The following is an 18,711-nucleotide window of genomic DNA, read 5'->3' on the forward strand; positions in this document are numbered from 1 at the left end:
CCAGTTTATACTTTTATGTCTATTTTTTCGAACTCGTTATCCGCAATAGTATGCGTAACAGATGTGATGTCATAATTATATAATATCCATCTTCAGATGGGTAATGCTAAGGATTTAAGGTCTGAACCGATCTGAGTTTGAACTACAATTAAACACCCAGAGGAAATTTTTAGCTTATGGTGTTATTCTAAAAACAACATTTATTTCCTACAATTATTTATTGTTTAGTAACGCGAATTGGATAGAGGCGAGTGATATTGTTTGCGTTATTCTGTCGTTGTCCGGGGGAAGGGGGTAAGCTGCCCAGAGTTGAACGTGATGCTGGCTTGTAGGCCGCGGCACGGTGGACCGGCAATATTGTGCTCGCAGCGACTGTGTCATACTGTCTAAGCAGAAACCTACTTACTCTCTATAAAACCTTTATGACCTCCCTAACAAATACTATGCACCAATTATGTTGCGATATTAAATAAAACCCATTTGTTTTACTAATAATTAACGATCATTTACTTTAAAATATTCATATAATTACATAATAATGTCTAACTCCTTCTGTGATAATTAAAAACATAGGGTCTAAGTTAAAAAATTAAATATCATATCATACTATAACCCTGACATCGTAAAATATTGTTGATATTCGCCTACAAAAATTATAAGTAACCGAGCGTTGCGTAAGTTTTAACAAATGGAGCATCACTTTCGCAGGAATTTCTGAAAAAGAAAAAAGAATAACGTTAGCACATTTACCTACCTAGCAGGCGCATGCACGACGCAAGCCATTGCGTCCGAAGCGACGTGCCAAATGTTTAGATCCCCATCGAAGCAGGACACACTAACAGAAATCTAAAAAAGCGACTTACGCACATATTTTATATAGAACAATTCCATTGCAAATCGCCAACATTATGTAATCTATATCTTGCTCCATAGATGTTATTGTGATCAAGTACAAGTTTCACCAAAAATAGATAAATATGTTATGTTTGATGATCGACTTCGAGATCTCAAATAAGAGTTCTGGTTGGTTAATGTTGTATGAACTAAATGTATGACAGCTATCTGCTTTACTATCAAATAAAAAATGCACTAGGCACTACAATAACGTGGAACAAATGGAGATACATGGTGAATCTGCGTGCCAATCACTACGAAAAAAGTACAAACTAAAATGATAGTGGACATAAAATATATTTAATTTTATTTGATATCTACATACTTGTCATTATATACAAATAAAGTTTAAAATAAATAAAAAAACATAAAGCGAATAAAATTATAGTTAGATACAGTAACATAATAACTTTAATAAATTGTGCGTGATTTTGGAAACCATTTCACTAAGTACGTGAACATAACTTTTGTAACTTGGTGGTAATTGTCATGCAGCAACTCTACATCATGCTGAAGCATGTCTATACAAATATGACACACTTGTAACACTACGCCTACACCAAACTTGGAGAACACAACACATATAATACTTGTCTACCCAATGCCTCTACTATTGGAGGCACAAACACGACTTCTGGCTGGAACTCATCCCATAATCGAATCTACATCCATACACATACTACCGCGGCAGTCGATGCACAAACTAAACTCACGAGTACTTACTCGTCCTCCCATGGACATATGTCGTTCCGCTGCTTACGCTCACCGATGCCGCTTTTATTATCACGCTTAACAATATTGGTATCAGAGACCGACGTCAGTTCGTCTTTATGAGCAATAGTTTTCGTCGCGTCCACGTCGGACGCCGCCTTGGAATCTTCCGAGACCCTTTGCAGTGGCGCCGAAGGCACTTTGTCTACGTTGTCGTCGTCGACCCCGATATCCTCGCAGACTGCGAGCGGCGCTACGGGCGGGCGCGGCACCGAGCCTGTAGCCACTGCGCCTGCAGACACCGAGCCTGCAGACACCGAGCCTACAGGCACCGAGCCTACAGGCACCGAACCCACGGGCGCCGTACTCGTCGACTCCACCGTCGCTGAGCTGCAAGGCTCCGGCGCTACACACTCAGCCGTCTTGTCCAGCTCCGACTGTGCCACACTGGGCGCCGCGGGCCCCGCCACGCTCGGCGCCACCGCCGGCGCGCTCGACGGTACAAGCACCAGCGCGGTCGACGGTACACTAGTCGACGCATTTGGCGACACACTTGTCACTTCGCTTGTCGACTCCGCCACTTGAACAGAGCTCGTCATAGTATCGTCACTCTGGGACGTATTCTCTGGAAGATCGCCGATTTTGCTACTTGTATCTTTACTTGAGGCCGGACTGGTTTCTTTTATCGTTGACGATTCGCGGGACAGCACACGTTGCACCGACACTACGTCGTCTTCGGACGATCGCGTTCGGTCGGAATCCCTGGAGTCTGACACGGCACCCGAAGCGGACGAGTCGTCATAGGATTCTATCGAGGGCGCGCACACCACTGACTCCAACACAGACCGAATTCTCACGGTTTCGTGTGGCGCCTCTTCCTTTGAGCTATCACAACCTGGATCCGTGGAAGCCGTAGGCCCTTCGGTGACGGGCGCCGATCGCTCTTCACCGACCTTGAACACGGGTCGCATCGGTTCCGTGGGAGTCGCGTCTGCCGATGCGAATACCGACGAAGGTTCGTCCGAGTGCGCGATAGATCGCGGCTCATCGGGCGAAGCGGTGCCAGGAGGGGAACCAGCCTCGTCGTCGTCGGGCGCAGAGCTGACACTGATGGTGGGCGTGGGGTGCGGGGGCGCGTGCGCGAGGGGCGCGGGCGCGGGCGGCGGGCGCGGGGGCGCGGCGAGTGCGGCGGCGACGCCAGCGGCGCCAGGTGGCGCGGCTCCACGGCCGACAGGCGGCGCAGCGGCGGCGGCGCGCCGCGCAGCCCGCCGTCCAGCGTGCTCTGCTGCGGCAGGCGCCGCGTGCGCTCGCTCACGGCCACGGCGGCGCTCACGTCCGACGACGAGCTGCCCGAATCTGCAGCAGAGTCTTGTCGCCGCCTACTGGCACTGCCGTACACCACCTCCCGCGAAGAACACTCCCACGGCAGTACGTCTGCCGTATCGTCATCGAGAGGATCTCTGTACACAAAAAATATTCATTAGTAACTAGCTTCTGCCAGAGGCTACGCCCGCGGAACTGTCGAATAAAAATGTCCTATGCTTACTTTCTTATTATGGTCTTACCTAATAATTATCAAAACCTAAGTAAAGATAATGTTTTATATTGCAATTAATTATTTATGAAAATTAAATTACTTTGAATTCATTACAATAAAATAAATGCTGTGCACGCCTACTTCTCTGTATCTCTTTTTTCTAATGCAGAAGTGAATGGACTACAAGTCAGTACTATACGGTACATAATATATCCAAGTTGTTAACAAAAACAGTTGTACCTAAGAAAAGAAGATAAAGCAAAATTAAGGGAAAATTATTTTTAAACGGTTTGCTCAGGTAATTTGTTTGTTTGGATCAAGTACGTAATAGGAATTTTTAAATCATGAATTAAGTTACATTTAAACGTGTAGTAAGTACCTACTGTAATAAAAAAATTGAAAATAGAACAGCAATACTACATTTCTTATCTGAATTTAGTGGTCGGAGGAGAGAGTGGTTGGAAATAACCTGAAAGTGGTGATATCGCAGAGGTTGGACTGCGAGTGGCTGTGGCTGGGCTGGTCGGGCGGGCGCGGGGCCTGCGCCGCGCACACGGCCAGCTCGTGCGCCGAGCCCGACAGCGAGCGGTCCGAGCCGCGCCGCCGGGACAGCGCCGCGCCGCCGCCGCTCGTCGACCCGGGCTTCTTCTTTACTTGCCCACCAAAGTTGAAAAACCTACACAAAACATGATATCGTGTAACTGCAACATTATGTGATCGATTGAAAAACGCATACGTAAAAGTTTTATTTAAAAAGATTGACAAATTAAAAGTTAAAACATTCCATAATGAAGGATAAGGATAAAAATACTAATAGACAATAGGAATATGAAAATTTACGTATCTGCTCGAAGCGGTAACGAGTACGGACGGACGGCACAATCCTTTTACAATAATTAATTGAACTACAAGTTTTTGCTCACTTTTGAACCTCGTCTGTAACAAGTCCAACTAACTTAGCCTTCTTCTGGTGCACGTTCCTGCCCTCAGTGAGCAGGCGCTGGAAGTGGTCGGATCTGACGAAGCGCGGGTAGCAGTCCTTCTTCAGCAGCAGGCCGTAGACGTGCTCGGCCGCGTGGTCCAGCGCGTACCGGGACCCGCTGCGCAGCCCCTCCGTCACGCGCTCCGCCGTGGCGCCGTCTATGTTGATCTCGCACGGCGCGCCCGGCTTCAGAAACTCTCTGCCGAATATAACGACAACTCGTTACAATCAAATCATAGCAACTGTTGTAGCTCAACATTTAAATGTTTGTAATTTGCAAAAATCACGTTACAAAAAAAAATGCATACTCATAGATTTCTTCAAGTTTCTTCGGTATCTGCTTGGTACTGCTGCGTCGCAGATCCATGACTGCCAGCCAGAACCTGATGTTCTCGTGCGAGTACTCCTTGCGCAAGAAACTGGTAAACTCCTGCAGCCCCGTCGGGTCCGACACCAGTTCGTCGATAGACAACGCCCAGCGCTGGACCCGCTTCTCACTCGGCACCTCCACACTAAACGCAAAAAGGTTGCCTTAATGGTACTTTTGCATCCAGGGACTTGAAAGAGAATTATAGTTTAGGAAGAACGACCAAATGTTTCTGGTAAGATCTAAACGCTATAAGAGGAAACTCGTGTGAGTAATTATCTCAGTTATACAAATAAAGAAACGTTTCAAGTGATCAGGCATGTAAGGTAGTGTCTACTTGTACAGGCGTGGTACTGAACTCACAGAGGGCTGTTAATTTGCCAGAATAGGGTGTCGTCGCTGACCCAAGGGTTGGAGGGCTGCGGCGGGGTGAGCCAGGGATCGTAGGGAGTGAAGGTCTCCGAGTAGGCCAAGAGGGCCTCAAGGGCAATTGAAGTCTTCACTCTCGTACGGTCCAGACTCGCTTTTAGATGCTCAATCTAGAAGTAGAAAGTTAATAGAAGATTTTTAGTTATATCTAAGTACCGAAAGCGTGGATACCAAGTTCTAGAGAAGTGTCACTACGAGTACTTACATTATCTACAATGGAGTCTAAAGAAATATGGAATTCTAGTAGAGCTACAGATTTAAGTGTAGGGAAATACAGTTTAAAATACATGACTATTTGAAATATCGTACTTCACGAGTGACTTGATGCACGGAGCGCTTCTTAACGCGATGGTGCCGCGCGCGCACGGGCACGGGACAGGGCTCCAGCGCGCTGGCCACGCCCGGCGGCGGCCGCGCCACGCGCCAGTATGCGCGCTCCTGGCTGTCACTCACTATCTTGTCACCTTTCTTCCTCTCCTTTGCTAGACGAACCTATGTCACGCCGTACATTATAAAATATACCAACGTATAATTACTTTATGTACATAAAGTCTGAACCATAATTAGAAATACTACATATTTGTTTGTGAAAAATGTTCAGATTTAACTTCTACAGTTACTGTTAAACTTTGTTGTTATTGCTATTTTTTTAAAAAAAAGTTCCTGACCGATTTTTATACAAATATAAGTATATTTGTATGGGTATTTTCCAAAGGCGAAAATATTAAGTATAAGTCACCTGTTCCTCCGCCTGCATAGTAATAAAGTCCCATTTCGCAGCAAGATTCTTCTTGAGGTTGGCGAGGGCTTCTTGTTCGTACTCTTCGAGGCCATGTCTCTGCTTGTTACGTAACGTCCGCTTCACCAGGTAAATAGCGTACTCCACATTGTCTGGGCCCAATGTTGGAGCGCTCGAGCTGCCCGCCACGCGTGGCGCTTGCCATGGCCAGTAATACGGACTCTGACGATAAAAAAACGCCGTTTAGAATAATAATAATAAGAAATAATCTTTATTGTACACTTTTCACCATTCCAAACATAGGTACATGTTAGACTTATACATGGCTGGTAGAGGGTGGGAGATATTTCGAAATAAATCAAAGCTACCATTCTCAGACAAAATAAATATTATTTGCTTGATCAACAGATATTTCCGATTCATACTACTAGAAGGAAACTGGGTGTTACACCATGTTTCTAAAAGACCAATGGCTAATGAGTAGTCGCAGCACTGATATAAACTGGCTACTACCACGTAGACCCCAATTAGGTCTACTACAGATCGCGTAGTAGCCGCGTAGATCGCAGAGTAGTAGTGTAGATCCCATGTAGGTCGTCTACACATCTCATAGTAGTCGCGTAGACTACGTAGTAGTAGTAGTGTAGACGACCCGTCCGTCGTCTACACGTCGCATAGTGTTTCGTAATCGTCGTAGCAGTCACATAGAGCTTGTAATAGGCGCGTAGACCCTTACTTTTACACACATATCAGTAGAGTTTCGTAGTAGAGGTGTATTGCTTTCACACAAGAATTGCGTGTAGTAGCATAGACGCTACGCAGAGCATCTCGTAGTGTGCCGTAGTTGGTACGTGTAGCGTTTGATTAAGCAATTACTACCGGATTTCTCCTAGAATAAACCTGTAGTAATTTTGTAGACCCTCTCAATCGATATTAAGGAGAGCAATATGTAAGGTAAGCTAACCAAATAAGGCCTACCTTATTTTTATTACCGTCTAGCTCGTAGATTTAAAATGACAATGGGCTGATAATTTCAAAATCTTGACAGGAAAGAATATTTATTTATTAAACTTTGTAATAATGGAATCAAAATGGCTTTAGAAACAAAAATTACAATTTTGTAAACACAAATAACTAAAGTGTCACTTTGGCCTTATTGGGAACCCTATGTCTTAATAAGGCCTCAATAAAAACTAGTAAGTATTCAACTTCTTAATTATAACAAAACTTTGTCAATGCTTATAATAAATGTAATGAGATCTTATTTATTAATTTTGGTCATTATACATCAGGCTAAACGAGTTTCTCATCATGTAATACCCAAGTAACATCTTTGTAGTCATCGGTACCCCAGCATCAGTCAAACGAATGAGAATAACTTCTTGTTCTGTAGCCAATTTAGCGACCGACCTAGCTTTCGTGTAGTGGAAACCACTCTTTAGATGATGCGTACTTCTTTGGAAGTTATATCTGGCTGCAGCAGCCTACCGGGTAAAACAGGGTGCATAAAATTCGAAGGGTGAATAGATACTATGAAGAATTTCCCGATATCCATTCACCCCTTTTCTGTATCTATTCACCCCGTTTACCCCTTTCTACCATTTTAACAGCGTTTTCCATCTTTTGCAAAATCCATTGGCTTTCTTTTTGACAGAAGCTGGTGATCCGTTTTCTATGAAATTACTGAAAAACAACTATGCCGTAATAAGGCCTACACGTTTTTTTTTTGTAGGCTTTATTAGGGCATGGCACATAGGTAAACAAAACAACGATTATATGAAATACACCGATATTATAGCTATTTCACTAATGTGAGGAGATGGCTAAATGTATAATTGTCATATAGACAAAACACGGCACGTCGTATACTGATAAATATAAAAATACTAACAGTTTACGCTACTCGAATTTTATAAAAACTAAAGTGCGCTCCACGTCGTGATTGTTTTCGACTGTAGGTTCTAACATAATCGCGGCACGGGTTGCTTGCTGTGCTCAAATTAGTTAAGTAATGTGCATGCACACTTCTACAAACTTTGGCGACCATTTGACATCGGGAAGAGGGAAATTTTCAAAATAGGCTTTATTGGGGCATAGGCCTTATTTGGTTAGGTTACTATATTTGTGTTTTGTTTTATTTATTTTCTTACTTGAAACCAACAAAGTTGACTGACTAATATTAATAATTGTAAATGTTTACTCACTTGAAATCTATAAAGAGAAGAATCGTCCTTCAATACAAGGTTTTTCAAATCGTTGACAGGAAAGAAGTACCCATATTGACACAGTTGATTGGCTAAGTTTATTGCTTCAACTGAAAGAAGCAAATAATTCATATTCATTCAAATATCCGAAAAATTACAATTAGTAATAAAACTAAACAGTAATAAGAAAACAGAGAGAAGTGACAGAAAAGCGGCAGGTTTGTATCACCAACACCAATATGAAACCCGCAGACCACCCGGCGAGTTCCTTATTGCTATTGAACAGGTAGAGAGAGGAGATTCAGGTAGACAGAAGATTGTATGTCAGGGACTCACCATTTGTAGGTTCTTCAAAATTAAACCGATCCATCAGCCATTCGACAAGATCATAACCTGGAATGGAAAATATAAATAATTCAATTATTTTGTTTGCAATAATGTATTGCTTAGAGGATGTTTTTATTTTAAATAAAACTAACTCATGTTAAATAAATCAATATTGTTGAGCGCATTGATTAGGAAAAGAGATACTTCAGGCATGTTAAAAATATGGTAGATATTTTTATTTCTAATTGCTCTCGAAAAAAAGTGAGAGTGGACAAATACGTTTCAATTAAAAATTGCAGTTTTCCTATTTAGCTTTTTAAACCAATACTTTCAAAACCCATTAAGTTATCACTGGAAATATATTTTTCTATATAAATGTACGATCAGGATACGACCACGGATTATATTTCTATGGGCGGTCTATAGCTATTAAATGTTAATACGTGATTGAATGAGATAAATTGATCATTCATGAGTCATGGTGGAATAACCATCTTCAATTGTATCACTGATTCCCCGTACATAGGAATCTATCCAGTATCTCATAACCTTATTTCCTTGGCTATACTACAGGATCTCTTTGGGGATCATTCAATAACTTCTCTCGCATTCCGTGTAGCAAGAGGGAGTCAGACGCTTACTGACTAAAGACCAACCCATTTCTACTACTGCTTTGAGCTGGAGCCCTGGTAACTCCTTAGGTCGTCCGCAGCTCCGGATCGGGCACTACCCTACTAGATTCCAACTGTAGTGGTTTGATGGCTCTAACTAGTAGGTTTAGAAGACTTTTTTGAGCAGGAAGCTCAATTTATATCTTTATATATATAATTCTTCTGTACGTGTGTGTGTTACTGAACTCCTCTTAAACGACTGGACCGATTTTGATGAAATTTTTGTGTGTGTTCAAGAGGATCTGAGAATGGTTTAGATTCACAATTTTGTCCGCTGGACAATGTTTTTTTTAAATAATTTTTAATTTATTAGTAGTTGTTGATTTTGGAATGTTTTACATTGGATCGGACAGACGGCGCTACCATCGCAGTGTCAAATATTAATGACGTTAGATATTGTCATAACATTTGAATAATAATTTTCATCAAAATGGTCCAAAATGTTTTAGCTTAAAAAAGTTTAAAATTTTCTAATTAAAGACGTGTAGACAGGACAACGTCTGTCGGGTCCGCTAGTATTAATATAAAAACTGCGCACTGCTGCTGAACCATGAGTATTGGTGAAGGTAGAAATAATGCGATAAACTTTCTATTTGCACATTTTAATGAGATGATAGATAAGATAGATTATATAGCTATCCCTCATAACCGGAGAGTTACGGAAGCAGCGTATCTGCGTGCTTCCATGTACCTCGTAAAGCACGCCAAGATTCGAACGATTTACCTATTATATTTTGACTTGCTGTTAACGTTCCGGTATAAAAATTACCCCTTATGATATTCCAGACTATTCTTCTACAAAATTCTTTTAATATTAGAAAGAAATCTTTACTGAGCGACATAGGATATACCTAATTACATTTTCGTTTAACACTTTAAACGCCACGGGGGTCACCGGTGACCGACGTTAGCGGAGGATTTGCCTTCAACAGTTTTCAATTGGCAGTCAAAGACTTAAATATCTGCCAAAGTCACTATTCCACTATACAGTGCACTGTTAGTAGGATGAATTAAAAATCAGATACAAAATATGAATGATAACTTACCCATAAAGGCAGACGGAATTAGAGTGAGAAACAGTTTTTGACTTCTTACTGGAACGCCTGAGTCTGGGTCTTGCATTTCTTTTATCAAGCTTTCCATCTGAAATATATTAAATTTAGCTTAGTACATCTAGGAATAAACAAACAATTTTACTTAGATCACACCCAAACCAGGAACAATAATTTAGGAATCACATAAAGAATTGTTCCTTTTGGGATCAATCCTACGCCAACTTTTTAAAAGAAAAAATAATAATTTAGGTTTAGGTTATGTTCAGGTTTTATGAAGGTTAATATTATAAATGCGAAAGTTTGTGTGTATGTTTGTTAATCAATCACGTTAAAACGGCTGAAAGGATCGGGATGAAATTTAGAACAGGGATAGATTGTGGTTTGGAATAACACGTGAGTTACTTTTTATATGACTTTGAATTTTATTAACATTTTTCGGATAACTGTTGAAACCACATGGACATCGACTTTAGGGACATTTTCTATAAGCCCATTTATACCGTTTATCATTAAAAATGTTTGTATGTTAATTAAGTATTAAATAATACAGAAAACACTTTAGGTGTAGCGAAAATGTTTAAAAGAAATCTCAATTCATTGAGATTATTTGGATGTATGAATCCTGAGTATCCTCATTACTTAAAAGCGAAATAATTTTATTAGATAACAAGCACATTAGAACTTAGCGCCTTCTTATTTAAAATTTTGTATAGACTATACTGTCGGTTTCAATTGATTGAAACTTCCTGTTATTAAAAAAATAAATCAATGATTCCAAAAAATAACAATAAATATATATAATGTAGGAAGAGTTTCTTAAATTGCTTATGCAAGGAAAATTAAATCTGTATCAACTTAACAAGATTTAAAGTATCGCTGATGACGTCATCTGCGTCCTTTTAGGTCAACGTGCACTTGAGTTGGCCTGTAGGGTTGTTGAGGGCTGTCTACGTCGCAAGTGGCTGACCCTGCGGTGAATGCCGGCCGAGAGGAGCCGAGAGTGGCCCTCAAGTGGCTGGGGGCCGCGCGGCCGCCCCCCAACGGGGACAAAGCCAATGCAGCAAATAAATTCTATTTAAGACATCGAGTGCGCTTTTATTTTCTGTAGTTGACATTTTAAATAACATTGTTTTTACATTTTAAGCAACGCAATTTTATCTAATTGCGTGAACAAACGAATCTCTATAATTATCTAAATAATTTCGATTCCTAGTGTCACACATTAGGTCCTGTGGAGCAGAAATAAAAGTTCTTATGACACTTAATTATCGTATCGGTCTAATCATCTCAATATTCTTACAAATAGGTAGTGACACTGTATAAAACTGGATACACATATTACACAAGACTGTAAATTCTGATTGTGTTGAATTATCACAGTATCATTTCCACCGTAGAAATAATATGGCCAAGTGGGAATAGTGTAATATGACGAATAATACAGCGGACCACACGCATAAATGTGTTCATGTATTTACATGCATACTTATATATTCGAAAAAACTTTCTTTTGTCGTTTCAAGAATCATTCAAAATATCAATGATTGACTTATGCACTATTTTTGCTGTAGGTAATTCAATTGTAATGGTATTGACAAAAAATCTGTAATTTTTATCAAAGAAATTCAAAATAGGTAAGGGTTAGGTTTAGGATCTGAGGTTCTCTAGTCAAATCAAATCGATGATGAAAACTATCATCTCTTAAAAGATATAGGTCGCCTTAACCCGTAACCCTGTATATGTATATTATACGACCTATGTAGGTATGTATAATATATGCATATTATACCTATAGGATTACGTGTCTAGATTGCGAAACCGAATCATAGTTAAATGATTAAGTAGGTCCCATAACTCGTACTAAACAGAGATATTTTCCGTCGCGATTCCCGATTGCCGTAATGAATATTATGTTTGTTTGATCTGGATCATCTCAAGCTAAGGACATTGGCAATCAGTTGGCAAAATATTTGTTATAGAGCACTGTGCGATGGGGGGTGGACGCTGATTTGACCGTTCGTCCTCGAAGATGGGAGCTGTAAGGCTAAGTGAGTGATGTCACGGGTGCGATCGATTCCCCGGCGCCGAAGAGGTGCGGCGAGTGTGGCGGAGCGCGGGGGGCGGGGTCACATCTCGCGAACCCGAACGTCTTCGTCACCACCTCGGCCACCTTCGTCGCGATTTTACGTACGACCTACAAACTGTTCTCTATACCATACATTGGGGCAGCTTAGACGTAGGATAGAAGAAAGAATAGGAAGGTCAAATGCAAACCTAAGAATCTAATTGAACAACTATTCCTCACGGCAACTTAAATGGTTGTAAATAAAATACAAATTATAGCATGGCCTGTGACAAAACATAGTCTTGGAATTTTGACGGTGAAGTTTCTTGCTCGTTCCTCTCGGTACGAATGTACATTTTGGAATGAGCTCCGAGCTTCACTGATGAACTGACTGACGCACAATTCTATATTGATGTTTCAAAGGTTCGTATGTGGATTAATTGAAATATATACTTGGACTTTATCCACTTGATTATTGATTAAATGAAACGATTAACATAAAAATAAAATACTATATTTACTCTAATGCATTATGGGTTAGGGCGGCAGGGCGCGCGGTGCGAGGGCGGGCGGCACCCGGTGAGGGCAGTCCGAGCCTTTTGCATTTTCGCTGAGTCTTGTTCAATTAATGAAATATTTTCACCCGAGAAAGTAAAATTCGTAAAAAATAAGCGCTCAAAAGTGGAAGGGTTTCACAAAACATTGAATTAAAAAGGTTAGGTACATATCAATGTTGCGGTACCGCATGCGCTGTAGTAACTCAGATGTCATACATAATACTCGTACTTTTTGTTATACCTAGATAAGTTCATAATATTGTTTTCTTTTTAAGTTTTTAAACTACTCCAATACAATAAATACACATTTCTTATTTTTTTATTGGTATAAATCTATACGTATAATCAAACTGTAGAAGTGTAAATATTGTACATTGGATGTGTCCAAAAAATAAATAGTAGGTGTTACTAGATAGACACCGAACCTGAAAGTATGATAATTATATTTTATCACGTAAGAACTACTTACTGCCCGTCCAATTACGGTGATACTTGGTATAATTTAATACTTTAATATCGTGGTCCTGGGCACCACACACTGGATAATTGTAATCCCGAAAAGTATAGGGGTACATTAAAAAACAAACCTAATTGTGCAGTTCGATCCCTACACACGATTACTGTACCAATCGTAAATAATAATATGTTTGTCAAATGTTAGGTTACCCGCAGTGGAACTAACGCTGTAACTGTAGGGTCGATGGTCGAAATTAGCTTGAACCTTTCGCGGTCCACGCGTGCGCTAGAGACGTTACTAATATTATAAATGCGAATATTTGCGAGTTTATGTGTTTGTTCGTATATTTGTTACTCAATCACGTCAAAATACTGGAATGAATCGGGATGAAATTTGAAACTGATATAGATTATGGTATGGAATAATACATAGGCTACTTTTTATCCTACGAGAACGCGGGCGAAGCCACTAGCAGAAGCTAATATTTGAACAAAAGAAGCAGAAAAAGGTAATAATTTAACAGTGAAAAGATGGCTAACACACTCCTCCCTTATTTCTACTAGGGGGTGAAACAGTGTTTGAGCCTTTAACACTTTACTTCGGTGAATCCATACAAGCGATGAATAATAAGATTCTTGGAAACAAACCGTCGCGTCGTTGTTTAGTATTTTAACCCTCTATTGTTAAGAGCGTCTCGCGCCGCGCGTCGTGACAAAGACTAATGGCGTATATAGGGTTCTATTACAATCGCCTATACATGGAGTCAGCTTGTAAATCAAAGTCATTAGCACGAGTAATTACTATTGTTGATATAAATTACAATATTTATATATGTTATAGATGACAAAGTGTAACAATATTCACACTTTCTACGTAGAAATAGATTGTACAGTCGATCACACAGTTTCAGTCCTCAATGCTAGAATTGCACAGTATTTACGTTACAGTTTCCTCAATATTTTACCTATACTATATTCTCCATCACTAGAGCATATAAACTGATCGTCTGTATGTATAGTAATGTATACTGCCGAAAGTGCTCCAACCATTAGTATTTGTAAATATTACCCAATCACACTTTGATGCTTATGCAGTGTTGATTTAATCGAAGTACTATTTTTAACTTTAGATCCCGAAGCAGGTACTACGAAATATACATTCTTCAATTTTAGAATGTGAAATATATACGTACTAAGCTTACTAAGAATTCATTTTGTCCGATTCTCTGATGAATCTTAATAATTCAATGCTTCAGTTATTATTAACGCAGCTGTAGTTATTACGAAGAGCAGGAGCTGTGCGCTGTTATCTTGTTTTATATACCGAGTATATAGCGCTGTAGCGAGTGGTACACTGCGAGCAGCTCCGTCGGAAGCAAACCCTATCGATTTTCAGACAGCAGCAGTAGGCTCGGCGCCCGGCGCTCGGCGCCTGACGACGATTGTGTTAAAAATAAAACGGGGTAAAGCACTGCCTACCTCCTCACGCTGCATAATGTAGCGACTGTTGTAACTCGCCTCGAATATAATATGTAATATGTAAGAACCGTTATTACTGTAATGCTTGTGTGTTTCATGGACGAACATCTTGTTGTAATAATGACAGAAGCGTGTTGTTGTTCGGCAAAATAAATATATACTTATATTTTTTTATTTTTAATGGGACCAGCTACCTCCCAAACCCGTTGCAACTCCTGTAAATCTGTCTTGGATCCCGCAACGAAATAAATCTAAGAAGATATTATTAGAGAAGATAAACGATAATTGCCACTTCCCACGGTGAATGTAATGCAGGAAACAGCCTTAAGCCTTAAGATACAAAAAGACAGCACGACTGAGAGACGCTCAGTCGCCAAGCTCAACGGAAATTTGACTTAAAACTAAGTGGGTCCTATGTGTGAGCTATTAAACTTGCTTTCAATAATATAATTATGCCTAAACGCAAGGTTTGTTGTAGATTTCACAAGGTCCGTGTAACATGCTCACCTAATGAAACAATTAAATTATCTAACATATTGCCAGAGACCACACTCGCAAAGTATATGATACTGCTCGTGTTGCAACTTCACTTTTAAACATTGGCACCATGGTGAATAAGAATGAAAACAATTTGATGATTTTCATCACAAAAAAGGGGGGGGGGGGTCTAACAATTTTTTATTCTGTATGTTAATCAATGAGACAACTGTTGACAGCCTATGTTTACATATAAATGATTTTATTTTGATTTTCTTCTGTACGGATGCCAGATCAACTTTGAACTCATGATACAGAGGCGACCACGCACCCTCGCTAGTTAACCTCTGCACCACCCTCCATAGCAGATGACCCTTAGCTTTTTCTGAAGCTCTATAACGTGCTGCGGAGAGCCTAGCGGGTTACCGGAGCTCCTATTTGAAAAGCAGGATTAGAAACGGAGTGGTTTTTAGTCTGTAAGAGTCTCCCTCTGGCCTCGCTCAAGGCGGGAGAAGGGATTGGAAGATTTCCCCCCTTAAAAAAGACAGCACAACGCCGTTCCATGTCAGTGGCTCTAACTATTAGCTATACCACAAGGATGAAGACGCATTAATCGGCACCGATGATAATTTTGGAACGCGCAAGACGTGACGGAGGTGATGAATATGAGGAGTAACTGAGTCAGAATACTGAAGTACATAACAGCTCAAAATGAAAAGTTTTAAATTTCCCGGAATAATTTCGGCTAAGGTACCTACAGTGTGACATTAAATGAGATATAGATGGTAAATTGAAATTAGGTGATCTCGTGAAATAAATTCCAGCTCGCCACCTACTGCTCAGTTGCACTATTCTGTGCCGTCAGCGGGCTTTTTGATATTGTTCTTAAATAAGTACTATGTCAAGTTGATAATTGACAATTAATTTATCTAACTCGGACGTCGCAACCCTATCGTTATGTAGATTTAACTGTCCTTTAATCAACTTTTCCATGTTATTATTTAATAAGTTGTATTGAGGATGAGTTGTTCAAGTTTCGCGTTACATTACTACATTTAGGCGAACCACAACAATGGTCGTGAGGTTTCTTAAATCGTTTACGCGCCGCACAAATTGAAATAATATATTTTTTAATTTTATCGGTTTTGTGCGCCCAGGTGTCTTAACATCACAATGTATCCGTACACGATCGAATCGCTGACATTTGACATCATTTGGACATCATTGATGAAACGGTAGGTAGTCTAATCGATGAAAAGTTTCTCTTTAGTAAACACGAGATGTTTAGAAATGTTACTATCAATTTCTTTATAATAATTATGGAGTTATTGATAAACAAATTCTGTTTCCTATAAATTAAACAATACATAAATAAATAAAGTGGTATACTGACCTTATCGAAGGCGAGGGGTCGGTGTCGAGGCACGTCAGCGAGTTCCATGGCTTCGGCGGGGCGGGGCAGGGGTAGCGGGCGCGGGGGCTGCGCGCGCGCCGCTAGCCGACCTCCATGGGCGTCTGCCGTCGGGGCCGCATGCCGCTCGCGCCCGCGCTGCGCCCCCGACACCTGACCAACACAACGGCCACCACTACTCGTTACACTCGGACCGATCGACAACCTACATCTCTTACCAGGACCAACTAAATTCGTACATTCATAGCCAAATGAAACTAGCTTTCTCCGTGCGGCCGCGAGCACTGCACCGCGCCCGCCAAGCTCGACCGGTGTCCGTCAGCTTGATGAGATCAGCCCGTTAAATGTATAAATGCATCGATCACTTGCATTTAATTACGTGCGTGCGCTCGTTAGCCGAGGCACTAAGCACAGCTACAAACTTATACTGTGAGACTACAGCGCTGTCATGCTAATCACGATTATTCACGATGATACTAGTGGCATTACAAGCAATTAATTGGAACCTTGAGTGTAGTTTGTATATTCTTGGCAGGCTGTAATCTACAACTACGATGTTATTGTCACAAGTTAGAATTAAACGTAGCAGAGCTAGTCTAAAGGGTGTTCATAATTTTACATCGGGTTGATTAATAAGTATGTCACACTCGTACCTACTACATGTCAGCGTATACTTTATCTCTATCCGTGTTACTAGCTACGGTGCATTTGTTGTGAAGCTGGTGTGAATAAACTAACATTGTCGAGCGCCAAACAGAAAGAAGATTATCAAACTATATACATAAAAGTGGTTAAGATATTAAAGATTATTGCAACTATTTCTAAGTAATGAGTAGCAGACAACATTATCAGATAAGTAACAATTTTTCAACTGCTTTATTTAAACACAGAAAGTAGGCTCCACACGTCTTGATACCTGAATGGTAAAGAAGTGCCTGCAGGTAAGTCGCCCTCACATCACATGTGTCCCACGTATTCCTCTGCTCACGTTTTTCTGCATCCTTCACCGCTCATACCTCACTACTATTATTAAACCTGTGTTTATTTAAAAGTGGGCATATACCTACATGGCGGGCATGTCGGTATGTGACCAAATTAGATTTGTGCCTAGCACAAACACGCGGAAAAATGATAAACCATGGTCAAGTGCGTGTTTACGACACTCGCTAAACTTGGCTAATGAACACAGCAATGTTTGCGTGCTTTGAACGTTCTAATTGTATGCAACCTCATTAGTGGCCAGATATAAAACTAATAATGAGTCAACGCTTATTATTTAGGCATTCGACGGCGGACAGACTGATGTAAGCTTGTTTAATGCGAAACTACAAGTTTCCTTGTTATTTTGTGCGATTGCGGCAGCATTTGTTTTCCTCTTTACTAATACAAATATGATGATTTTAAAATATTCAATATGCCTATTGATCAATAAATTGAGTTTCGTTTGTTTAGATATTTTACTATATGCTATAATCTATATTCGATCTCAATTCAACTTATGTTTCTGTCAAAAACCTAAATCGGTCTAGAGATTTTGGATTTGATTCGGATCAGTCAATAATTAACATTTATTTTAGTCACTGTCAACACATTGACTAAAAAAATTTAACTTGTTTAATCGATCTGCAATATTACCTAATTCAAATCAATTGCCACTTAATATTAATATTTTTCACAAGGCTTATCACTCAAATGGACAGGGATCAAATCCAGGTGTATTAATGGACGGACGTAATGTTTAACATCAACTAATTAGTAAGTATACCTTGACTAGCCATGCCGGTGAATTCACGAACTCGTCTAACGAACTCATCTGAATGTGGCTCTGAAAAATTATATTGGCATCGGTTTATTATAGATATTGCAGATGATTTAAAATTGTAATTAAAAGATAATGGGAACATTAACCCCCGATTAAAATAAATTTAAAATGTTGTAGACACTTCAAAACAGCAATGAATGAAAAAATTCAATCCTCGAAATCGAATGATTGAATGGTTAACAAACAACGTAATGTAAGTTTCATAGAATTATAATTATCTATACAAAAAATATCACTAACCTCATCCAACAATCAAGATCATAAATACATGGCGCATCGTGCGTCACTGTGATAGAGCTCATTGATCGGATCTAAACACACGTGGCCACAAATCCGCGGCACCTCGGCCATGTTGTAAACATGCGCACTGCCTGTTTATACACGCTCGAGTTAAACGATTGACATAAATATAGATCTCTGACGGGCGACTGAGTGCGCCTCCACTCGCAACGTTCGACAACTCGCTATTGTTTAGCAACCGACAGACGCCGACTGACTCACAATATCTTCTGATAAAACAGATAACGC

General features: G+C 40.3%; 1 protein-coding gene across 1 annotated transcript; it reads right to left on the reverse strand.

The window, feature by feature from the left end:
* Positions 1-199: 199 nt before the first annotated feature.
* LOC118266633 (uncharacterized) lies at positions 200-18,203 on the reverse strand. Its single transcript, XM_035580095.2, is given in 14 exon segments — positions 200-714; positions 1,618-2,782; positions 2,785-3,065; positions 3,612-3,818; positions 4,066-4,323; positions 4,433-4,636; positions 4,855-5,030; positions 5,230-5,412; positions 5,660-5,881; positions 7,864-7,973; positions 8,200-8,256; positions 9,908-10,004; positions 16,344-16,514; positions 18,127-18,203. Coding segments are annotated over 14 exon segments (3,240 nt in total). The 5' UTR covers positions 18,175-18,203; the 3' UTR covers positions 200-653.
* Between the last annotated feature and the right edge of the window lie 508 nt (positions 18,204-18,711).

This window comes from Spodoptera frugiperda, chromosome 23 (assembly GCF_023101765.2).
Source record: "Spodoptera frugiperda isolate SF20-4 chromosome 23, AGI-APGP_CSIRO_Sfru_2.0, whole genome shotgun sequence".
Lineage (NCBI taxonomy): Eukaryota > Metazoa > Arthropoda > Insecta > Lepidoptera > Noctuidae > Spodoptera > Spodoptera frugiperda.